Source organism: Leuresthes tenuis, unplaced genomic scaffold, assembly GCF_036924035.1.
Source record: "Leuresthes tenuis unplaced genomic scaffold, fLeuTen1.0.hap1 SCAF_8, whole genome shotgun sequence".
NCBI lineage: Eukaryota > Metazoa > Chordata > Actinopteri > Atheriniformes > Atherinopsidae > Leuresthes > Leuresthes tenuis.
In genome coordinates this window covers 21,205,733-21,230,948 of record NW_027325362.1, presented here as the reverse complement: position 1 = coordinate 21,230,948, position 25,216 = coordinate 21,205,733, and the positions used below count along the sequence as shown (strand labels likewise).

The window sequence follows — 25,216 nt, the reverse complement described above, 5'->3', positions numbered from 1 at the left end:
AAATGAACAACTTAATGAAATGAATGCAGGGAGAGAGGAAGTGACAAGTGATCAGCATTTAACAGTTGGCTGAATGTGGAAATGAGAATGGGGCTTTAGATAGAGAGCAAAGCAAGCTGTGATTTAGAACAAAACCAATAGAGTCAGACGGAGAGTGTTTACAAAATGTAAATTAGATATGACTTCAGTAATGCTACAGCTTTAACCTTTTTAAACTTAAGAACCGTTGTCAGTCTCACGCCATTTACTATCTCCTCTAATGATGGCAGCCACTTGTTTTGATATTTGCCCCACATATGTGCATCACAAACCAGTTAAAAGGAACATCCAACTTCACATATGAGTACTGACCTTTGACCATTTTTTATATTGGTGTGAGAGTTATAAAGATGAGCAGAGGGAGAGGTCGTTGACAAGAAGCAACATGGAATTCTATAGACTACTATGTACAAGTCTACCTGTGATATTTCTCGTTACCAACTGCTATGGAGTGCGCATCAAAAATGGTGAGCTGCGTTTTTCATTTGTTCGAGAACGGTGATTGTTATGTGTACATTTTCAGGGATCCAAAAATATTCCTGTTGGGGTGATTGGACACAGGCTGCCACTGAAGATCCCCCACACCATGTCAGTCCAAAATAGGAAATAACTGTACTCTGTGCACTGATTGGTCCCCCATAATTAAGATTCAGATTTAGCAAAAGAATCCGAGCATTATGAACATGAACTCAGTCAATGACATTGAGTATGTGTTATGATCTGCAAGATAACAGTGATCTGGAACGCTGATCTTCTGCTATCATGTGTTTATGATGTACAAGATGATTTGTGTCCTGACCATAAATCACGGGTGTTCTGAATCTTTGTAGGGCCTACTCTGAAAATGGACCAGGCTTTGCTCACATTTCATAACCATCTGACAGAAGAAGTGCAGGTTTTCTATCAGTCAGATTACTGTTACAAGGTAAGGAATTTCCAGTTCCCCAGGTTTATAAGACAAAGGCACCAGCTGTAGCAAAATCCCTTTAGTTTCCTGAAAAGATAAAATAGACACATTTAGATTATAGCAAGTAAACAAATACTGTCCTTGGTAAATTAGTCATTCCTTATCAAGTAGGATATTTTCTAACATCAGTGGTCATTTTCAACATTTAGGACTTTAGGACCTTTTTTGGAGGTTAAAAGAAACTTTTACATTATCTCACTGGCACATCGTCTTTACTGCATCATTTGCACTGTCGTGAACCCTTTAAATAACAATGACAGAGTGCAAATTTTACTTTTCTAAATACAGGTGAGAGTTTGGGCTCCCATGGTCAAAGTTAACGCTGCTGTCTATAGTTAAGCAAGTGAAAGAAGATCTGGTTGCCAAAAAGCATAGGAGACATTTCTAGAATATTTCCTGCAAAGTTGCTTTTTATTTCCATCTTTGACATTCATAAGAATAAGAAAAAGAAAAAGTTTGGACAGTCTGCATGGTCTTGTGGCTTGTTAACACTTTTCATAGACAGTTCTTTTCTTCTTTCTTTGGATGTCTTATGTCTTACATGTAGCTTCGGTTCTTTTAAGGTTTATTCATAAATTTGATATGCTGTTCACGCTGGGAGACCATAAGAGTCACGGCAAAACCACCAGCTTATACTTCCATCATCCACAAGTTCCAGTGTTTTTAGATATTTGTTGATATTAAACTCAATCCCAAATGCAACCCAAGGCCAAAGCATGATTAACCCACCGTCATACTTAACAGTAAAACAGGTATTCTTTTCACGGAATTCTGCACCTTTTCTTTCTGTGTTGTGGGACCAGAAATTTCTGTTTTGATATTTTAACAATTGTTTCTAAAACACTTCAGGCTTATTTAGATATGCATTTTCAAGTCTTTGACCCCAAATTGTTTCGGTAAGGACTCAGCAGAGGTTTACTTCAGATAACTGTTCCGCAAATATGCAACTGCACACATTTATGGATGTATACTTTTACAACAAAGCACACCACCACTCCAGAAACTTGAACTAAATTCCAAAAGGGGGTCTTTTTTAAATCAAACTTATGCATGTCACCGTACGCTGCATTCAGTGTTGTCTTTCATATGAATGAATCATAATTATCCTATAAGAACTCTCTTCACTATTCAGATTTTTTGTCCGTTTGGCGTCTCAAAAGTTGAACTGGGTTTATTAAATTTGAGTTTGACCAGGTCTTTTCCTTTCAGTGTGTGCACCAGCGTTTGGCCTCTGTGAAGCCCAAGAACAATGCGTCCGCAATAATCAGCACCAAATTCACTCTGAGTTTGCAGGTGGAATTGCAAACCAGAAATGCAACTCTTTGCAGGTAACAAGTGTAATTCTCAAACCAGATGTTAATATCGCCTGCTGTCCCCAAGAGGCAATACTCTGATTTGCCTCTTGTTTACTTATATTAACTGTGCCAGAGGGGAGTGGTTTTGTCTTATCTCTAAACATAATATAGTGTGATGGCATCCGATGATTGCATCAGCAGTCTGTAAGATTATTTACAGGGCTGGGGGAGTAATCATGACCTGCTTTCTGGACCTGAGCGATGTCCTCCCTTAAACCAACTCGCAGGGTATCGATCAGGAGCCTTTTTGGGGTTAATAAGACCTGACATTCTGATATTGATGAAAAGGGCTCATTAAAGCCTGAAAGCCACATGTCCTCCGGAACCATCACTAGGGATGTTAACAGGAGGAGACGGCTCCCATATTTATGAAAAGTCAGACCTGACAGAGCAGAGCTTTTTATTCTCCTGTAAACACGGGACCAGGGATTTTGTTGCAACAAGACAAGCCTCTGTTGTTCCTCTTTTTGCCCTCTCAGAGGTCCAGTCTTTGTCCTCTTAGATCAATGCTGAGGTCTCTAACCAGACTGTGCTGGTATTGATTTCCTTTTCCCCTTTGAAAAAACACTCACAGTGATAGCTAGTATGTCATCCCAACACTGGATCAATACCAGCTTGTAATGCGTGTTTTTGGGACCTGAAATTAGAGATGATGACAGGACAAAGGCACGCACTAGGTGTCTGCAAACACTAGGTGGTGCTCCTGAGCTTTATAGACAGTGCAGAAGACATTAAGAGTTTTTTTCATAACTGTCAGGTTATGAGAAAAACAGCAGCCTGCCTCAGTGGAAAAGACGATCGAATAAAAACTTTTAAGGGGAAATGTGTCTGATTATTTCACTGTTGTTGATGCAGGTGGAGTCAGACTTACGTGGAAGGCGGTCATTACTTGATTTGGATCTATATGCTAGATGCCTTCACTAATCCAATCTGCAATCTTTCCGTGCATAAAAGGCCAAACAATCTATACCTGCGTAAGTAGAAAGCATCTCTTATAATGATACTTTTTTAATTTCCTTGTTTGGACACTGTGACAGTCTGGGAACCTGTGGCAACACTCAGGCCAAGCCTTTGATCCGTCCTCCACTTAATTGAGTCAGCACAGAGGAGAATGTCTTCTCTCGTCCACATCTTCTGAGCAGTAATTCTCATCCATCTCATGGGACATGATGTGTATTGATCAGATAAGACTTGCTTTCTTGAAAAGGGATAAAAGAAAAGCTTTTCTGCTTGTTTTGAAGGCTTGGCTCTGTGCGTCGAGGGATGTGGCTTATACATTAGGGAGTGTGGAAGGATTAGGACATAATGGGGTTTTGAAAGCGTCTCTCTTCCATAATGTACACTCTACTTAACAATATTGCAGATTACGTTGTAGATCAGACTTTTAAGGCCAAGCAGCTATTATCTGGTATGGTCAGTGTGACTGCACCCCTCGCAGTATGATGAGCATCCATTAGCTCCACAGACCGGTGATTATACAAACTCCCCATAGGAATTCCTCAACTTAAGTAATGGTCTGGTCAGCAGCTCCACACAGGTAAGAGTTGCTCTGCCAGGGAATTTCAAAGTTTACCCTGGTGTCTCAAATTGATCGTCCGCAGGGCTTCGTGAGGTCATCCCTTGTGTTCCTCAAGCATGGGTTTCTGTGCTGCTGCTATCAGATGCACCCTTTAATCAAGTTAGTACTGTATTTTGCAGCACGCCACAGACCACAAGTCACCTGCTGAGCCCCTTAACTCTTAGACAGACACCCACCATATCGACTACTATCAAGTGTTTCACCAAATATATCAATACAAATTCACATGGCTTAATTGAGTTGTTTAGAATGCCTCTATTCATATACCACTAATTCAGACAGTCACTGAGAGAGCTGCGCTTCATGTGCTGAGAGCTTGGTGTTTTATGAATGGACATCAGAGATGCAGCCTTGACTTTTCCGAGGCGATTAAATGACCTGCTCTTTGTTCAGAGCGGGTTTTTCTGTTTATTCTTCCACTCAAGACAAACACTGTGCGTACTGTCCCCTGATTTACCTGTGCTGTGACGCAGGGAGACCGTTCTGATACTTCCTGAGCCTCTGTGTTATAGTTTTATAAACAGAGGCCGAGTTGTAAAATAGCTCACCGACTTCACAGTGCTGCTAGTGACGGGACAGCAGCAACACAGGAAACATTTTTTTTTTCATGTTTTTGTTGCAAAAAAGCTGAAGTGTTACTTTTGTAGCATTTTAAGTCTCACTAATGTTTCCATCAAGCATTTCAGTTCATTTCATGCAGTGACAACGCTTGTCTTTGCTTTTTATCCATTGAGATCTCATACTTAACTGTAAATAAAATAAATCCTTGCCCTCTCACACTGTAAACCTCATCTCGACCCTTCTCCCCAAGCCGGCCGGCACTTTCCACCTGTTTTTTTTTTCCTCTGAAGCCTTACATTTTCCTCTTCAGATGCCTGCAGGGTTAGATTACCAGGAGTGATCGCTCTTTGATGGATCAACCAAGATCTTTCCCATTAGGGTCTCGTTTGTCGCTTGTGGGATCTCCTTTGACACGGGCTGACTGACAGAGAGTCACAGGGGAGTCCAGAGGCCAGCCAGGCAGACAGTTTGGACTATCTGTCAGCGCTTTTATCCCCAGTCAGATCTGATTCTGAGAGAGATGTACAGTATAAAGCTCTTGACTAGACGTGGAGTGGGATTAATTGTACAGTTCTCATTTGCAAATGATTTCTTTTCTTATTTTTCCAGCTCTTCTGGTGGCAGCTCTCCTTCTGGCTGTAATCGCTCTCTTGTTTGTTATGGCACCCTACATCTACAGGTACACATACATTTTCCCACAACATCCAGAGGAAAAAATGCCTCCTTGCACTTAATACTCCTCCATCTGAACGCAGCTCAACTTGCCCTTTTTACAGGAGGCGTTGTACATCAAAGTTAATTAAGACCATTTGCTGCCAAGGTCCACAGCATTCTGTTGATAATGTGAGTAACATACTCCTTCAAATAAATGAATGACTATCTTGATAAATGGAATTCGATGGTACGTATATAATTTGGTTTAATAGATTTAGATCAACCATAAATTAATCAGAAGATTTGAAATGTCTGGAGATTCATATTTTGTTTGTTTTAAAAAGATATTTTGTGTGGATTCATCTATCCTGATGAACAGCAACTAAAATCAAACAGTTTAGAGTCAAACTGCTTGGTAATTACCCAGAGTTTATTTCTACACTGCAGAAAAAGATTGACTTTATGCTCTTTAGTAATCAAACATAAGCATCGCTGTGATCCAGCAGTTACACTGCGTTGTTTTCACCGGTCTACTATGCAGGCTGGGATGCATACCGAAATTGCTCCAAGACTCCAGTCATCAAGTCGTTTGGGAGACACTAATGGAATGATTGATACAAATGTTAGCAGAGCCAGTTGTACAGCAGGCTTAAATGGAAGCGGTAGTGCGTCGCATCCGTCCAATCATCTTGCTCCATCTCAAGAGCTGCTGTGTATTTTTGGTGAGCATGAATAGCTCCTCTGATTCTACTAAGCAAGACGTCTCTGGCCTCCATATGCCGTCTGGATGGCACGCAGATCCATCATGACATATTAGTGCTGGTGTCTTCCTGCTCTGGTGCTTTAAACTGCTTCACGGAGGCCAGCAAGTCAGGCTAATCCAACTGAGAGGGCAGCAGGCCAGAGTCATCGAAACACTGCCTTCACAGAGAGGGAAAAGCAGCCAGAACGGAAATGAGTGTTAGGAAGTTATGACCCATTTTGATCCTTTGATCTTTTCTTTATCAATTTCAATTGATTCAATTGATTCAATTTCAATTTCAAGTAATTTGCTAAAAGTATATGATTGTAATGCAATTTTATGTTACAAAATGTCCTCTGCCCCCCCTCACTTTTGTATAATTCAGATGTTACAGAGGGCACCTGAATTACTGTTGCCACTTTTAGAGAAATAACTTCAATTATAATCATAATTAAGCAGTGAAGGGTCATTTTGAATTTAATGCCAATTAACAGAACTTGTCAGCTCTTATATGAAGACTTGTAATCAGCACTTTGATTGAGGATTTTTAGGCATAGGGCAAGAATGATCCTGAGGGACTAAAAGGGAATTTAAAGCTGCACTAATGATTCTTTTTAAGACCAGAGCTCGATCGGATGACCACATGTAACAAGCAGGGCTCACTTACAGAGATGACCCAGTGCAGAATTTTCACCCTCCAACTCCATACTTTGTCATCAGATTTACATACCACTGTTATGATGCATTTCTCTGCTTACCAACTTTGATTCCAGTAAAAGCAGGGAGGGGTTCTGATCAAAAATGAAAGAGTGAATTTAATGTTAGAAAAACAATATTTTTCTCATTCCACATATTTCTGCAGCACCTGACCTCATCTCCTGTCTGAAACGCTCCATTCGAGCTTTGTGGTATACCGTTTAAAGAGTGGAAATTTTCAGATAAGATTTCAAATGGAAATAAAAGATTGCTCACTCACTATAGTGGCCTATACTGTGAAGGAGTGAACTGATTGAACACAGATGTAGATAAGTAATGGATGAGCCGAATGGACCAAAAAAAGCAGTTTGAAGAGATTCAGGAAGAGTGTCTTTTGACTTGTTAAGCTTTAAATGTCATGTTCCCACACATTGTATACTTAGAATTCTGTACATTGCTGCAGTCAACCAGAAAAATGTGCAATGTCATTAAGCTACATCGAAAGAAAACAAGAGAATAACTGTGGAAGTGGGTATTTATCAATGGCAAAACATGATTGGCTAATTAGACTTGAACCTTTGATGTGCTGATAATTTGATTGACGCAAGTTGCTGAGTCACCCTTTGTGATTCAGACGTTGTTTTGAAAAGTAGAAACAAATCTTGTGATCTTTTAGGACAAAGCTGCACTATAAATACTTGGCAGCAGTCTTTCTCCCACTCCCAACTTTCTCCTTGAGTGATCATGGTTCATATTGCTGAAGTCATAGCACATAAGTTATCTTTGACTTAAGTGAATGGTGGTTTTGTCAGATGACTCTGTACTTTAAAAAACGCAGAATGCATCCAAATGAACCACAGTTGAACATGTAGTCTTATAAAACAGCTATTCGTGACCAATTCTAAACTTATTTTGCCATCTAACGAAGAGACAGAATAAGTGAACTAAGTAAACAGAGAGAATAGGAGAGACGATAGCTTCTTGAACATCAGACAGTTGTACTATCCATTTTACACTTTGCTATTGTCCAAACTATTCATATTTCAAACTCTGTTTTAACCACCACAAAAAATACTGAATGACTCTAGTCTCTGTATAGATCTATAGAGAGACCAAATACTATCCATGATAGAAAAAGTTAGTATCTTATCTTCACAATCTCCTTTTCCTTTCGGAACTAGTTCCTGTGCAGTGAAATGACCACAGGGATTTATTCCAGCCAATCACGTCTTGCGATTGAAGAACACCCACTTTGATTGGAAAAACACCAACCTCTGTTCTGCATGCACTCCTTGGTCATATAAAGTTGCTATCTAACCTTAAATGACCCACACTGCTGACATTATTTAGCCTCCCCTGCTGTTGTTTCTGCAGGAAGCGGCACATGCTTGTGAAACTGCTCACAATTCAGGCAAAGCTAAACCATCACGTCTGCTCTCCCTGGACACTTTCCGAGGGTATGTACGCCATCAACAATCATCCTGTTTATCAGCCTATCACCACATGCTGCTCGTTCACATGCTAATCCTTTTTAGAGCTGTCTGAGGCATGATGAAAATCTACAGGCCCAAAATAATGAATAATTACTCCGGGGTCACAGTCTGGCCACACGCTCCCCCAAGCTTTTGTTATCAGGCGGTATAGCTTTGGGCATCATTTCTGATATCATTGCATCTCGGGGTTTGGCACAGAGTGTTTCTGTTGGACGGGAGTGATGCATGTGATTGAATCTGGGCTCCCTGCTAGCCTTAATTGTGGCCTGGGGGTAGACACAAAGCACGCCTCTCTGGAAACAGGATGCTGGTGTGGCTTTGACCTCCCCCATGCCAAATAATTGATGTAATAATACCGTCAACATATCAGCACACATCCACAGGGCCATAGATCTCCTGCCAAACCGGAGAGCGAGAGGAAATCCAGCCGCACACAAACAGCATCCAGCAGACGACTGGCATCTTTTCCAATCTGAGGCTTTCTTTTGGATGAGAGGCCATCTGAAACCACTGAGCAGATGTGCTGAGTACAAAACACCACAGTTTTGTTTGGTTTAGAAGCTGAAGTACGTTTTCATCAAAATTTGCTGACAGAAAAGATACATTTCGATATGATTTCCCCTTAAATACACTTCTATCCGCAGTCCATTTCAATCTTGTTATCTGAAATGCCAACTCTGTGGTTACAGATTCTAATCCCATATTGATGCACTGATGGTGATGCTGAAATTTCTCATACCTGGCAACGTGCTTAATCAAACTGTGACTCAGCGCTCAAGATTAACGCTGCAGGTGCCTCCTCGGCTCTGTGACTTATGATCCATAACCCTGATAAGTAACAACTTTCTACAGAGAACAGACACATCAGTCATCTGCCATAAATACTGAGACATTTCTGAAGGCAAAAGGCTTTTCCTTCTGAGCTGAAAGGTTTTTCTGATCATTGCTCAGGCTCCCCTGACATGATATACCGAGAACTGTGGGGTACAGTTGCACGTTAATTTTTCTAAAAGGATTTGGATTTTAATCTTGCGCCTCAGTGCTAAAAGCCTTTCACCAGTTTCCTCACTGTTGAAAATCGCACTGTCAGTTGTTAGCGGTGCCGTACAACAGACGGAACAACTATTACAGTAAAGCCAAGGACTGTGAGTCGCATTTAACGCCAGGTGGCTGAATCATTCTGTGCCTTATACTGACTGAGATCCAAGTTTTCCCTCTGATGCAGTTTGAGATATGCTCTGATGTTTAGACACAAGGGGGGGAAAAAAATTACCTTGGCATTTTAACTCAAGTTATAATCCATTACGACTAGATTGGGTGTCGACATACTTAATTTGGCCAGCACAGTTGGTGATTTGATACTGTGTAGTGAGAGAGTGTTACTTTCCATTTGCAGAGGGCTGAACCTCTGAGCTGATCTCCTAATTGGTATTGCATGCAAAATGATTCAAATCAAAGTAGGCTTTGAGTGTCTATCAACGAGTCGTAACCAGTTGTCACTGCTGCAAGAAAGGCAAGTCTCTCCGTCATCTGTTAGCTATAAATCATAGATTGTCACTCCCAGACATGACATAAATCTGTTGGTGGGGTGACATATCTCCAGTGAGAAGCTTCAAAGGGATATGAACAAGTTGAAGTTTAGGACCCAAGAAAATAGTCTGCTCTGCTTAATCTTTGACACCCCAGCAACACAAAACAAAAACTTCTCACTAGACACCATATCAAACACTTATTATTTCCCTGTCTCATAATTAGCGTCCTCTATTGTCACATGAGCGTGGCATTTGCAGTGTAACAGAGCTCTTATTTAGAATCAGACAGCAGGGTGTGTTAATTAAAAAGATGGCCAATAAGGTGTGATACTGCAGTGATTTTCACCGGGTCTCATCTGGCTGGGGATTTAACCTTTGTCTGTGTCACTATGGCAACTAATGGATCTGTTCGTCCAAATTTAAATGACAGCCTGTGTGTTTATGTGCGTGTATGAGTGAGAGACAGAGAAAGAGCTCACGAACACGCGCACCAGGGTTTACTCTGCTTTAATAGCCCTTTGGAGATGATAGTTACCGATTAAAATCTTGTATCAGCAGGTTGGGGCTAAAAGAACAGTAATGGCTTTGGTGCACCTCATAATTGAATCCAGGCAGAAAAACAAGAGGAGGCAGAGGTAGATACAGGGCACCTTATCAGACTGTCTCATTCTTAGAGGTTGTCCAAACCTCGTTATGGCTCTTAAAGACCCTCAGATGATTTTATTTTTTGGATTAAATAACACCCAAAAGCATAAATTCACATATTTCAGTTGGTGAAGTAATTAGGTGCTGCTGCATCTCCACCAACTACATTCCCTTGCATTTTTTGTGTTGCATAATGGCCCTCTGCCTGTTTTCTGACAGGCAACACAAACACCTTTTTCCCTCCAGTGTCGGATTCAGTGAAGCACTCAATCACGTGTGCTTGTGTTTCAGCAGCCTTGGCCAGTGCTAAAGTATAAAGTGTATCATATATTAGGCACAAAGTCTTTAGTCAGCAAAGCTGTTTGAGGAGATCCAGAGGACAAGTGTTCATTTCCTGAGTGATTCATAATGCTTGGGTTGCATTACCCTGCTTTTGAAGTTGTGACAGACTGGAAAAAGCATCTCATTTGGCGTTTAACTTCAGAAGTTGACATTCAATTAGAATCAAAGTATTACAGTTAAACTCTAGGGTTAAGAAAAGTGTCGTATCATTGTGAATTTCATGTTCTTATGTTGTTCTTTTTTAAACCAAAAGATCACACACACATTTTCATCATTGCATCTTTACTTGTACCTGATTGAAACCCAATTTAACCTATTTACAGTAGTATTCGATAGTCTGTTCTCATTACTGCGATGTCTTTGCAGGTTTTCCCTCACAGCGATGGTGTTTGTGAACTATGGTGGAGGAGGCTACTGGATCTTTCAACACGCACCCTGGAATGGTTAAGTGAAGAATAAGACATGCACGAATTACCAAAAAAATAAAAAATCAAGCCTGTGCCTCGCATGGGGCCTAAAGCTGTTAATCAGTGGCAACACTCTTCATTATGTCTGCGGCATTGCCTGACCAGTTGTCACTAATCATGATAAATGCAGTCACACACACAGGATGCCATTTTTCATACAAGCCAAATCAAAAGCGTGATGAGATGTTCATTGTCATATACAACCAGTGGGAGATGACGATGAGGAGAGATGATAGTTTGAGTGATAGCTGGGGGAACATGGGCAGAGGCTTAGTGGGAAGACGACTGAGGAACATCACCTTGGGATGGCAATTGTTACCTCAGTTATTGCTGCTCGAGACAGTTCTACAAGCTACTGAATAATGGGGCATATTTAGTTTTTCACACACTGCTTCTGCATTTTAGCTTAGCTTTTCTTAAATAAATAATGACACAATGTAATATGGGATGGGTTGTTAATCTAAGGTTGTACTTACCTAATTACATGACCCAGTAAGGACCAGGGGATTTTTTTGTTTTCAATTTTGTCCATATTTGTAAAAACCGACATGGTCTTGTTTTCTGTTGTTTTTTAAAAACAACTTTATGAAATCTGTTCAATGTAGTCATGTTCATCTTGTGCTTCTGAATTTGTTGCAGGTCTAACTGTGGCAGATCTTGTCATGCCATGGTGGGTATGTTGCAAGAATGTTATCCAATATCTACCGTCCTATAACCTCTGTTTGAAGAATGGAATGATGTATAATGTAATATTGTTGTGTCTGCCAGGTTTGTGTTTATAATTGGGACTTCAGTGGTTTTGGCTTTCAGCTCCATGCAGAGGAGAGGAGTTACCCGCCTGCAGCTGCTTCGAAAAATCACCTGGAGAACAGTTGTGCTAATGATTCTCGGCTTCTGCTTTCTCAACTACTCTCCAAAAGACGGGCCACGTATGTGCCAAATATGCAGCCACATGGCAGACAATGGAAGGAAAACCTTGTTGAAATTGACTGCGTGTGTTAGTTCTGTAGTTTGTTTGCTCCATATTGGGCCAATTGCTAAACACAGACATGTCTGATGATATGTCCTCTTGTGCAGCAGCGGAGAACAGACGGAAGATGCTTTTTTCTTTCTTTGTGGTGATGCACCTGTTGATGTGGAAAATTAATCTCACTGACAAGCTGAATTTGCAGTCTCATTAGGATTATCAGACACAGATTCTTTAATTAGATATTTCAGTCATTTCTTCCACTATTAGTTAAGTAAGTCATGACTTTTTTCAGTGATAATACCAAATGAGATCTTCGTCTGGCTTTTCCTTACCATCTTTTGCTTTTTGACAGAAATGTTAGAAGTCTTAATCTTCACATGTGTGATAAAAGCCAAAGCTCCTGGGCGGAGCTAGGGCTTACAAGGGGAGTACTGATGAAAATCCTTACTTTACCGTCCACTTGGGATGCACCGGGCGCCCTTCACACATTAGCCATCGCTGGTGCTAATGGACTTTCCTGGGTGGATGTCTGTATAACTAGGTTAACAAAAATATTGTTGTTGTGTGTGCAGTCTCAAAACCCAGCACCAGGGGACGTTTAACAGCAGCAGATTGAGCAAAAACAAGTGCTGTGGTAATGGACAATTACAAACAGATAGAGTTACAGCCTTCAGCTCCATGCATGCAGCTGCTGTTGGTGGACTCTGCTGCTGGAGCTGATCATAAGAGCGCAGTGACTTTTACCATAAACTGAACCTCTGCCCTCTATCTCAAAGGACGTCCTCGGCTTTTCAGTCCCGGGGTTCGATCTAATAAGAGAATGGAGTCCCATCAGCTCAATATGCTAAACCCTTCTAATGTCAGATGAGAGAGAAAAAGGTGTTAACCTTCGTAAGTTGTGAGTGATTTCAAGTGCTGTGATCATATGTCTAAATAGTAGTCAAAGGAGTGTCAAGTCAAGACCTTGAAACCTGTGTCTTACTCTTTTTAAAAAAAATTCCAGTAAGCAATATAAAGCAATAGATTGAATTAACTTATTTGAGATTGAGTTGTAGAAACACCTTTTAGAGAAGCTTAAACAAATATGGCTGTGAATTCAAGTTCAGATCCAGTCATATAGTAAAATGTTATTTTATGAAAGTCAGGCACTGTTTTCTACTTTCTGGCGGCTTTTGAAGGTCTGCTGACTTCGACATATGAAATGATTTTACTGAATCTGCCCCTGAATGTGCTAAGACATGAGAAGCAGACAACAGGGTTTTCCCGCAAATGCTATTGAACGTGTGTTGCTCTAAAAAAACAAGCATAAATTCACCAAACATTGGAACAAGCTACAATTTGCTCCAGTGTATTTTATGACTGTAGTTGGGTGACAGTTTAGAGGAAGGACAGAACAGTAAATTATCTTTGTGGGGGTGTAACCTGCATATTTAACTAGAGTGTCATCAGTAAGAGCTTCCTCTTTTCCTGCAAAAGGAGGGATATCCACTTCTTATTTGATTTGTTGGGATCAATGATCGCTATCATATTGTTTTTACAGCACTTTGTGTGACAAAGAGGTTTCCAATTAACTAATGTGTAGATCACCATCAATCTCTCAACTAGGAGCCATTTTTTATCCATCGCAATTTGTCGAGACCAAGAGATAACTGGGAATCTTTGATTAGCTTGCCACATTCTTGATATTTCCACATCCTGAAGGCGGATCCCACCGCCCTGAGCCTCACGCTGCCCCTCAGCTGCAGGACATAGTGGCTGTAAACTACACAGTTGAAAAGATGATAGCTAAAATCATCAGTAGTGGCTTTACAGTTTATTGGGTTGTTATAGCTGCACCTTGTGAAAACTTGACATTCATGTACAGAAAACAAAAAGAAGTTTGCACTGTATTGTTGCAAGTGTTAACGCTGTGTGTTGCTGGCTGTGTTCCAGTGTCTTGGTCCTGGCTGAGGATCCCTGGAGTGCTGCAGCGTCTGGCCTTCACCTACTTTGTTCTGTCTCTCCTTCAGACTTTGTGGGGCCGGAAAGAAATCCCTCTGAGAGCGGTGAGCACTTCTGTCAAGTTCTCTTTCGTCAGTCATTACAAACAAGTGAAAAAGACAGCAAAGCTCCAACCTGACACAGCACTTTTTACAGACCTAAAGGATCTAAAGCAACGCATACAGCTTTGTCGCGATCCAGCATAGTGAGGATCAGCAGGTGGTGGAGGCAAAAGTTTATCATTTTCACCATGCGTGTTAGCATGATAAGAAGCTCTAAATACAAAATGTTGGACAAATGAATGCTTGCGCCTTATGACTCTGCTGGATAAATAGTCAGGGGTTCTAAGAAAGTGAATATTTGTTCCGAATAAATGATTAACTGAACTGAATCAGATAGGTCAACAATGCTATCTCTGAAGTTGAATGAAAAGTTTGGTAGCTCCACAAATATCTTGTGTGTATGCAGGATCACTGGTGGAATCCTGCCCAGGATGTCATCCTTTATTGGCCACAGTGGCTGATTATCATCCTGCTGGAGACTTTGTGGCTGTGCATCACTTTCCTCATGCCTGTACCCAACTGCCCAACGTAAGACCAAAAGAAGCGCTCACATCACTTCTCAAGTCCACTGTGGTCATTATTTCCGCTGTACACATGTATGTTAAAAGGATACATTTAATCTGTGTCAATCCTGGGACAATTTCCATCTAGGGCTGTTGCTTGGCAGTGGAGGTGTTCGTGTGCACCTTTTGTTGCAGGTATTATGAAATACCGTGATTTATGGGCCTGTGGTGAATGCTTCAGAGGGTATAATTAGCCAATCTCAGTTTGTCATGTGCAGTAAGACGAGGGGAGGCAGGGGATCCATCTTCCTCGCTCTGTGTCTTCTGCTTTTTCTGTGCTCCCCCCCCCCTTATCTCTGTGGGTTATTGTGGGTGTGTATAGTAGCACTTTTGTTCACTGCTTAGTTTTTTACAACAATGTGGAGATTTATGATGAATTAATGTCAGCACAAAACTGCCTTTCAGAACTGAAAAAGACAGTTCTGACCCTTGTGTTAGATGGAAGACTTAGATTTCTTTGTCTTAATCTTTGTGTTGTACTGTTTTAAAAAAATATTTTTTTTAAAATCCCCATTCCTAACTATGATTCATTATTCTTATTCTTGTTTGTTATCAGAGGGTATTTGGGAGCTGGTGGAATTGGGGATGGCGGTCTTTATCCAAATTGCACTGGAGGCGCAGCAGGACACATTGATAGATGGATGTTTGGTGAAAACATGTTCAGATACCCCACATGCAAAGTAAGTATCTTTTCTATGTAATAATAAATCACATGTTTGTACAAAAAAATTGCTTTAGATAACTTGCCAGTTCTCTCTGTCTCTCTCTTTTTAATTATTTTTTTTTTTACCAGGAATTGTATCAAACTGTGCAGCCCTTTGACCCAGAGGGGCTTCTGGGTACAATCAACTCCATTGTGATGGGATTTCTGGGGATGCAGGTAAGCCGGAACATTTGTTTGTCCTAACCGTCACAGTGAGCAGCACAAGTGTATTTTTGAAGTAGGAATCAAAGACTTCACAATTTGCTTATAGATCAAAAGTTGATCTTGAAATATTGAACATTTCTTTCTCCACCTTTGTACTTGAATCAGAAAATAGAAAAATGAAGAGTTTTTGCATTTATGCTAGTTCAACATACCAATAAATCAGTAAAGTAAAACCAGTTACAAACAAGAACAATCACAACAAGGAATAACACCCTAAAACAGGCATAAAGACTTAATAAAAACAAACAAAGAAAACTAGACCATATATGCCACTACGGTGAGAATAGGTGCCATATTTATTTCACTTCTGAGGTTTTATGTATCAGGATATAAGAGAAAATGATCCTACAATACATCTTAAATTAGATACAACCTAAGACAATATTAACACATAACATATAATACTGTGCCATTAATCATTTCATGAAAACTAAGTTACAATAGATAAAATTTATTTGGAAAAACTAAGACAACACCTTTACTGCTTCCAAAGGAATTAAGAGTAAGTAGCAGTTAGGTGCAGCTAATCCACCGGATTAACAGATGCTCAGTAAGTGTGAGCAGAAGTTTAGTCTGTTTGCTGGTCTGGAGCATTCAGGTGTGTGCTAACACAATGCCAAGGAGGAAAGACATCAACAATTATCTTAGAGAAGCAGTTGTTGCTGCCAATTAGTCTGGGCTGGGTTATAAGGCCACTTCCAAACAATTTTGGAGTTCATCCAACCCAGAGCCAAAAGGGAATAAACCTTCAACACAGAGACTAACAACCCTTATTACTACCACTAACAATCAAGAATAATAACAGAAGACCACATCTAAGAAAAAAGATCGTTCTGTATATGTATGTTACTGTATGTGGACTGATGTATGTCAGTGTAGTCAGATTTGCTCTAGTTTAAGCAACTGTTTGCCCTAGTGCTGAAAGCTTTATGGCTGTTTAATGTTGTAGTTTATTTGTAAGAAGACATTAAAGTGTTTCTCCGATGATGAGCCAGATCCCCTACAGCCAGGTGAGAACTGTACAAAACATACATGGTATACATGTGAAATTGAGTGACAGGAAGAGAATCGAGTTGTTTTCTTACATGTTACAGTTTTTAATCGGGTATCCAAGACAACACCTAGATATTTGCACTCCTTTGTGTATTACCAACACTTATTTTTAACCTTTTTGTAAAACTGTCTGGTATGTCATCACAATACTGAGCCCTGATTGGCTAAGAGCAGCCATCTTTTCTTCTAACAGATACACACTTGTCCAGTGTATCCTCCCCTATGTTATATAACTACATTTATACAAATGTTCAGGCTTTCTTGTTTAAATGTTAATAAAACCATAAAGCAAACAGATTGTAAAAGTAAACATTTCCTGCCCAGTTGCCCTACTTTATTGATTCATTCATCAGAAAGTCAGTGAAATGTTTTTGGTCTTTAGATCTGAATTTCTGAAGGTGACAGTGTCACTTATAACCATTTGGGCTGTGGGAAGTTGCCATGCAAAAGCAGCCACATTGCTTAATTCCCGGTGGGCGGTCAGCTCTGAGCCCTTCAGTCAGCGAGTCTTAGACGACACGCCAGGTGTCCGCTGCCCTCTTCTGTGTTCGTCCATGCTGACGTTTCAGCTGAAACACATTCATCATCACCAAATTAATCAGAGGGTGCGGATGACTTACACGCCACATCTGGCTCCACGGGATGGAAGAAATCTGACCGCCACATCAGGGACGCAGCATTGACAGCCACATCCCAGGACTATTTGGTTACCCAAGGCCAAATGCTCGGACATGCTGGATGTTGGTGTTTGCGTGGTATTCCTCATTAACTGTATGAGTGAATGAGTTGTGGTGTCTGAGCTGATCGCTGCCTCTGTTTTCACAGGCGGGGAAGATTATCATTTTCTACAAAAGGAAGAACGGTCACATCCTCTGTCGATACCTAGTGTGGGCCGTCATTCTGGTATGTTACACCATGTGGAGGTTAGAAACACAGCTGGTAAATAAATGAGTGTAAAAGTCAATTGACAATTTTAAACCAAGACAGCAAATCACTTAAAACATTGTCCTATAGCTGTGACTCATGTGGAGCTGAGCGCTTTTATGGTCTGGATGTTTTACTCTGTCTTGCAGGTAGATTCTGCTATGTGTTTTCCAGTATTAGTCATGGTTTCCGAAGCCATTCATTAACAGGACTTAGCAGAGGATATGTGTGTGATCTCAGTACAATTAAACAACATCCATGTGTGTCTGTGTTTCCGGGAAGACATGGGTATCCAGCACCTCAGGGGGATACATACTGTCTCTCATTGCCTGTCTGAGCCTCACATGTGGTTTTAGATTAGAAGAGTTCTGCGTATCATTTACAGTCCACTGCAAGAAGAGCGCGATTGGTTTAGGTACCTGCATGAAAAGTCTTTACAAAGAGACCAAACATATGGAAATTGTGTAATAAGTTAATTCAATTAAGGGATGAAAAGTTTTAAGTCTTTTATGAGGATGTATCAGTTTTAGATTTGTACTCTTTCTGGGTGGTCTCAAAACACAAAAAGAGCCAGGCTGGACTCTGTCTCATTTAAAGGGGAGCTATGTCCCTCAGGGAGGAGGCAAGTGTTACAGGAGAAGACTTGTTTTGCATTTCTAAACCTGTGACAGGAGGCTGCTAGTATGCTCTAACAAGGCTAGGAGGCAGCCATGAATAAAAGGCCAGGCTGTGCAGAACTGCGTTTGGCTACTGTTTTTATGTGCATGCACTGAGATGCAGACGTAGCTCGTTTGTGAAACAGGGTTAGTAGGAGCCCACTTGCCGTGGAGGCAGACATCCTGAACGGGCAGCCCTGTGACCTGGAGCGATGATGGAGCTGCAGGGGCTGTCTTCATCGCCCTGTCTTTGAAACCAAACTGTGCAGGATGAAGAGAGGGGCAGACTCAGTCGGGTGGGTGAATGGGGGGAGGGGGGGGTAAGTTGGCCATATGTAGCTTGTGTATTATTCTCTGCTTTCTGTAAAGCTTCGGATCCGGTTTTAGAGTCTAAACTGTTGTGTTTAACTGTATGAAGTTTATTTATCTGACTTTTGTGTTGAGACCAAGCTGGAGGTTCCTCGTATACAGAAACAATTTATTATCAATATATTACATCTTGCCTTCAAACTTCAACATCAGGTGCAATATCTAAGCAGACTTTAGAGCTCCACACCAGTAATGTTTTGTCAGCTGGTCCATCCTACCTAAAAGCAATTAAAAAACCTAAACATATAAGGAATCAGAGTCTGCAGCCACACCCACATCTCTTTGAGGCTGTATACTGACAGCCTGTATACCAGTATTAACCATTTCCAATTTGTATGTTGGGAAAGCCCACATACTTAGATCAAAGACATTTCAAGGTCACAAACTTCTTATCTGTCCCTCCTTGTTGAGGGATGCTTTGTGAGCATCATGTGAGATCTTGAAAGAATGCGTTTTACACCAAACCACGATCTTTGTCTCGTCCGAGCCGAGTTGTTTTGGTGCTTAACCAAACAGAGAAAGAGAACAAAAGTAAATAAGAACAACATCAACAAAAGGTTTTTCTATTCGGGACTCACAGGAGACTGAAGAAATGTCTAAAGCACAACAAAGTGAAGGGTTTCAACTGGGAGTCAAACCAGAGTCCTCTGGACAAAGATCCACTTGTAACACATATTCATGTAAGATAATGCACACACTTGTGAATTCTGCTGGAGTCTTGCTAGGAAATGTTGAGATAATATTGTCCACATCTGTGTTTCCCAAAAATAGGAAAAGAGGAACACTTTTCTCTTTGGACCAGGTTGATTTCCGCCCTGCAGTGCTTTGGACTAAATGCTAACACAATTTAAAAAAACACTGGCATGGTAACATGTCCACAATAACATGTGGCTCTTTAAAATGCAAGTTTACGACTAATTATGTACTAATCTGAATGCAAAGAGGCCAAAAGCCCAAAAGCTGGGCAGTTTTTGTCTGTGAATCGGTGCACAGTCCTGCTTATGCATCAGAGGAATAAAAAAAAAAATTCTCTTGTGAGAGTTTAATGCCATTAACCTCAATTCTTAAATGACAAATCTCCTCCATTACGTCTCCTGGTTTTGAATCTTATTGACCATCACTGTGATGTGAATGGCTGGAGGGAGGTGAAATAAATTAGATCCATTTGGCTTCTCCCGGAGGCACTGAGTGATAAAGGAACACATGAAGGAATAAATAAATATTAGGTTTTTGTGTTTTTCCGGTTGTGTCTCATGGTGTGAAAGCTAACAGAGATGATTATGATGTTGGAGGTGACATATTCAGGATCATACAGTGCTTAGAGATGGATCAATACAGGGACTTAAAATTGTGGTAAACTGAAACAGAGAGTCCAAATAAAATAGATTTTCCTCACATTGCAACGGTTGACAGAGAGCCAGAATGTTTTTATTGATTTTAGAACAGATACAGACCACGAATGAACGACACTCAAAATCATCTCACATGTTCCGCACATTCATACTTGCCCTCATGCTTTACTTTTTAGTGGTTAAATCTTTTTTTTAGTTCTGTTTTTTTTTCACCAACACAGAAGACAAAATTAGTTTTAGTGATTGGCCTGCTCTTGATATTGACTTTTCTAACACAATTTCAGCTCACACTGGAGGCCGGAAGCAGAGCCTCTCGTTTCAGACATGTGTTCTTGACATTAGCAGGTCTCCTCAGTGAAGGAAGGGGATCTATGCTGCTTGCGCTCAACCACAGGATTGTTCTTAAACACAGCAGGTCCACAAAGAGCGAGGGAGTGTTGATACAGTAAACAACAAGCTGGGTTTCACTCTGAAGGTCTCTGGGTTGTGATTTCTGTAGAAGACAGATATTGGGGCGGCGATGCATCTTCCCCGTAATAAACAACAGCCCCAGTTAATTAAAGCTCAACGATCAGGCTTCAGAAGTGTGAGATTGAAATTGAGCGGTTGCCCCACATACCAGTTCCATCCCACATCCTGCGGCCTGGATAGCCTGGAGGTTCAGTCCAGCCCCAGCTAGGCTATTTCCACACCATCGATTCTGCCATCTATACACATGATGGATATCCACCTAACGAGCGTGTTTGGATTTTGATCCACTGCCCTGGGCTTCTCTCTGGTGTACGAAGCGTTTCCTCGTGTATTTAAATCACATGTAAAGGTGAATAAATGAGACAATAAAAGCGATTACTGATGTAGAGCTCATCAGATCATATGCACTTTCTCTGTATTGCAAGTAAAGAAGACCAAAGAGTTTTAAAAAAACACAAAGTGTTGGGTTCTTGCTTAACGTCTTGGTTTGGGTGATCAAATTGTCCTTTGTTGCCCGACATTGTGTGTTTGTGTGTGCTTGTGCTGGTGTGACTTGATGCACCTTTCACATCTGACTCTCAGATAATCGGTTAATCTGCTGGACTCGCTATCTGTTGTCTAACGTTCGAGCAGCCCAACACGGATTGCTTTATCGCCCTCCATCGATTTGAAATCTGTTTCATTTCCACCCTCAGGGAATCTCTGCAGCCATCCTTTCTAAGTGCACACGAGACGGAGGATTTATACCTGTCAATAAAAACCTTTGGTAAGTGCTTCCTGACCCTCTAAATCTAGCCACTTTTCCTCACAAAAGAAAAGGATGGTTTCCAACAGGCACAAATCAAGCCCGCTAAAACACGCGTTTACTTACCTCCAACGGCAGCTATGACTGTAAATAATCACCCGGGTTGTTGGGAGTGTGAGGTAGAGTAGTTATACATCCACCCAACATGATCACTCTTCCAGCAAAATACAGAATCCTGTGTCCTCTTCACCCAGAAGCACTTACCACATATTTTTCCAGTTCTGTGTGAAAGAAAGGGATTAAAATGTGCAGTGCAGTGCAGTCTAAATGCCCCCAAACTACCAAAAGCCTCTTTGGTATAACAAAGCACAGCTCCTTTATAAATGCTCTGAGTGATTTAGCATGAAAAAGGTGCAACTTGTGCATCAGGTCCACCCCCACTACATTCCCCTAAAATGATGTGAATCACTTTAATGATAGCAGGAAGAATACCATTACATCTGTGATGTGTAAGCAAATTTCTCATGATGTTCCTCAGGGGCCCCCCACTAACACCATGCTCATCCCTCGCTATTACTGTACCTGCCCAGCTTTTATAGGCAGTTCATCATACACAGGTTATTGAGCTCTTGAGTACGAGTCCCTGCCTGGATGTCTCGAGGTAATTAACTCTCGGCCAAGAGTCCTTTTTTGGCCCCACTTCAGCTGCGATTAAAAAAATAAAAGAAAGCTTGCTGCTAGGAGGCTCTGGGAGGCAGCCATCTTACATTAGATGATATTTCATCAAACATTCTTGCACTTAGGAACAGACAGGGACATGGCTGGCTGGCACAGCTCCACGGGGCATATGCCAAAGATGCACTGCTGATGCCTTAGTCCAAACAGTCCTACGGTTTGCTGCATTGGCTCGACACCCCTGGGTGTTATTTATCTGCAGCACAGGATTGATGGACTGAGTGTGTTTACACCCTTGTTCACACCAAACTGCAAACATTTTAGTGATGCCCACATGGACAGAGTAAAATGTGGTCGTTGTTGTAAACTGTTACCGATGGTCTGTTTCTCCAGGTCATTGTCCTACGTGTTGTGTATGGGCTGTTTCTCTTTCCTGCTGCTCGGAGGCATGTACTTTGTCACTGATATCAAGGGCTGGTGGGGCGGACAACCCTTCATTTACCCAGGTACTGTTTATACGTGAACAAAAACACTCACCGCTTTATAATGATGTATTATGTTTTCATTTTAAAATGTATTGAATGAAAAACCATCTCTGTCCAGACAAGCATGTTATTTCTGCCAAATCTAATTTGACGTTCATGTGTTGGCACTAAGCGTCGTGGTCTACAGCCTTCTTTTATTCTTTGATAAGGAAAATTATGAGGAAAATCAGGGAAGGTCAGACTAAGCGCTTCGTTTCTAAAAGTCTCCGTTTCTGTCTGTCTACACCAAAACTCATCCCTGGTGTTCTTTTGGGTAGGTGCAACAGTAGACACATGTACATGGCACTTTGAAAAAATATTATTGCCTTGGTCCGACCAAAATACGGACTTTTTAAAATGCACGTAAACATTTTTGTCCAACTGAAATTGTTTAAACATCGATGTTCTCAAACCTAAACAAAGAGACACAGAGACAGCTGCTGGGGATCTAATCCCTCCTGAACAAATATTCCCAAGTAGACTTAAATAGGGCCAAGTTCTCTTTTTGTAAAAAAAAAAAAGAAAAGTTAAGCATAAGTGTATATTAATACAACAGAATTCCCATTAAAACTTATCTTACTCACATATTCTTCTGTTTCTCTTTCATTTGAAATACGCCTATTAAGGCTTCATGTCAACTGGTTGCTGAAAGCATTTCTATTCTGTCGCTCTGCTCTAATATAATGCTGATATTATAGCCGCAGCATCATCTGACACCTGTTCACTAACATGTGGATGCCCGGTGTACGCAAATGATAATGTAAAGGGGTTCCAGGCACGTCAGTTTGGACGTTCTTAAACAGAACTAAAATGCTTTACTGGACATAGATTGCTGGGCTGAAATTAAAACATATTAGTGTAAATATAGCAACATCACTGGCTTTGAGTCTGGGTTTTATTCTCATGATTTTACTAAACTAACTGAATTCTGTTAGAGCAGACAATTAGCAGTTACAGTACAAGTTCCCCCTCTATTCATATGCAACTACAAACATTTCAGTTTGATTTAAAGTTTCTATGTACATTATCGTAAGCACCTTTAATGCTCATGTGACTGAAATCATAAAACACAGTAGTGGGCTGTCACAGAACAACAGATGGTGCAGCTTGGCAACAGTATTTGTTTAACGATGACTTTAAATAGTGATTTAAAGTTAAGGGTGGGGATGGTTGAATTTTATAACTCCTATTACCTTGACTTTTCTCTCCTGTTGTCTTTTTCAAGCCTCCCATGCTCATTTCTGAGGTGGGAGGAACTAAGGAGTGAGGAGAGGAATTGGGAATGCACGTGAAAGTTTGAAACGAGACAAAGGGAGTGTATTAACTGTGTGATGGAGTTTGTAATCACTATTCCAGCTATTCTACAGTTTTTCTTCCTGTTATTTGTCTCCTTGTGATTGGGATACGATAAAAACCTGCTGGACTCTCACCCAGCATGCTGTAAAAATAGTTACATTGTCAGTTTTTCCAGCAAAAGTGGAGAGCGCACGCCTATGTAACTTGTACATGGATGAAAAATGCTAATGTTTTGCTTTAAAACTGAAAAGTCCTTTCCAATAACCCTCCCTCTTCTGTCTGCAGGGATGAACTCCATCTTTGTGTATGTTGGCCACTCTCTCCTTGGTTTCTACTTCCCTTTCAGCTGGGAAATGCACTTCCAGGAGAACCACTGGGAGCTTTTACTGCAGAACCTGTGGGGAACTTCACTGTGGGTGCTCATCGCCTATCTGCTCTACAGGAAGAATTTTTTCCTCAAAATATAAGCAGGACCTGTCACAATTTTAATCTGTTGTTTATTTCTTTCTTCTTTTACTATTAAAAAGAAAGAAAAATTTATTGCAGGGTACATAGATTATTTTAACATCTGTGGGAGAGTTTCAAAACTTGCCTATTGTTCTTGGCTTGAACAGCCTACCTACTGGTATTAAACAGGACGTTTAAATGAGCTGAGCTGAGCTTTCATCCAAGTCATCTGATAAATCAAACAGTTCGGAGACAGTTCTCTAAGTCTGTGTCCAAAATAAGCCGCAACACAATGGAAAAAGCATGAAAATCTCCATCCATGAAATCTATTAAACCGGCAACCCATCTCTAAAGAAGATATCTGCTCAGCTGTCGTGTGGGCAGCCCATCATTCATTTGATGCCACTTGTTTTATGCACAGAACAGACTGATTAAATGAAATATACTGAGGTGGTACTTAACAAATTAGGCCAAGTGATTCCACTACACACCAGGCTAATCATTATGAGTCTGTTACCATGGCCACTCCTCCACTTATTAAGTGTGTGTGTGTATGTATCTGTGTGTGCCATCTGCTCTCCAAGTGACAGTACTTTAATAGGGGGTCAAGATGCACAGCTTACAAAGGAGTGATGTTAATGGAACTGACACCTCTTGCGCTCATTGTATTAGAAAATCAGGGAAATTACACAAATCCAATAAATCAGACGAGCCCCATCAAAGAGCCTGAGCCCTAAAGATGTTTTGCATTGTACACATTTATCACTTACGGCTCCTTGCATTACTGGCTTAGAGTTTATTTCCTGTCTGAGATGATAATATGCCCTGTGTGATTTACACATACTGTTGCAATGTATCCTATTGCAATATTTAAGATTCTTAGATCAGTGCCCCTCAGCATCAGGTCAGGCGGTGTGCACATCATGAAATGACCATCCAGTTAATGAAATGCAACAGCATCAAGCTCTTCTTCCAGAGAGAAATCTTATTACGCACTCCTCAGAAGCTGTAATGCCATTGCATAATATGGTGTAGTGGTTTTGTCTCTTGAGCAGAAGTTGTTGTTTGAATCCCAGTTGGTGCACTCTGCCCCCTTGAACAAGACTCAGATCAGTAATTGCTTTTCCAA

At 40.9% G+C, this 25,216-nt stretch overlaps 1 protein-coding gene across 1 annotated transcript; it reads left to right on the top strand.

Moving 5' to 3' along the window:
- Positions 1-878: 878 nt before the first annotated feature.
- LOC140312633 (heparan-alpha-glucosaminide N-acetyltransferase) lies at positions 879-24,107 on the top strand. The gene is made up of 17 exons (XM_072390404.1): positions 879-964; positions 2,216-2,334; positions 3,217-3,335; positions 5,111-5,180; positions 5,278-5,344; positions 7,968-8,050; positions 10,972-11,048; positions 11,712-11,742; positions 11,841-12,001; positions 13,975-14,087; positions 14,491-14,612; positions 15,204-15,327; positions 15,441-15,527; positions 17,454-17,531; positions 21,096-21,166; positions 22,214-22,326; positions 23,926-24,107. Exons 1-17 carry the CDS (start codon positions 884-886, stop codon positions 24,105-24,107), a joined length of 1,698 nt encoding a protein of 565 aa, XP_072246505.1. The 5' UTR covers positions 879-883.
- Positions 24,108-25,216: the final 1,109 nt, after the last annotated feature.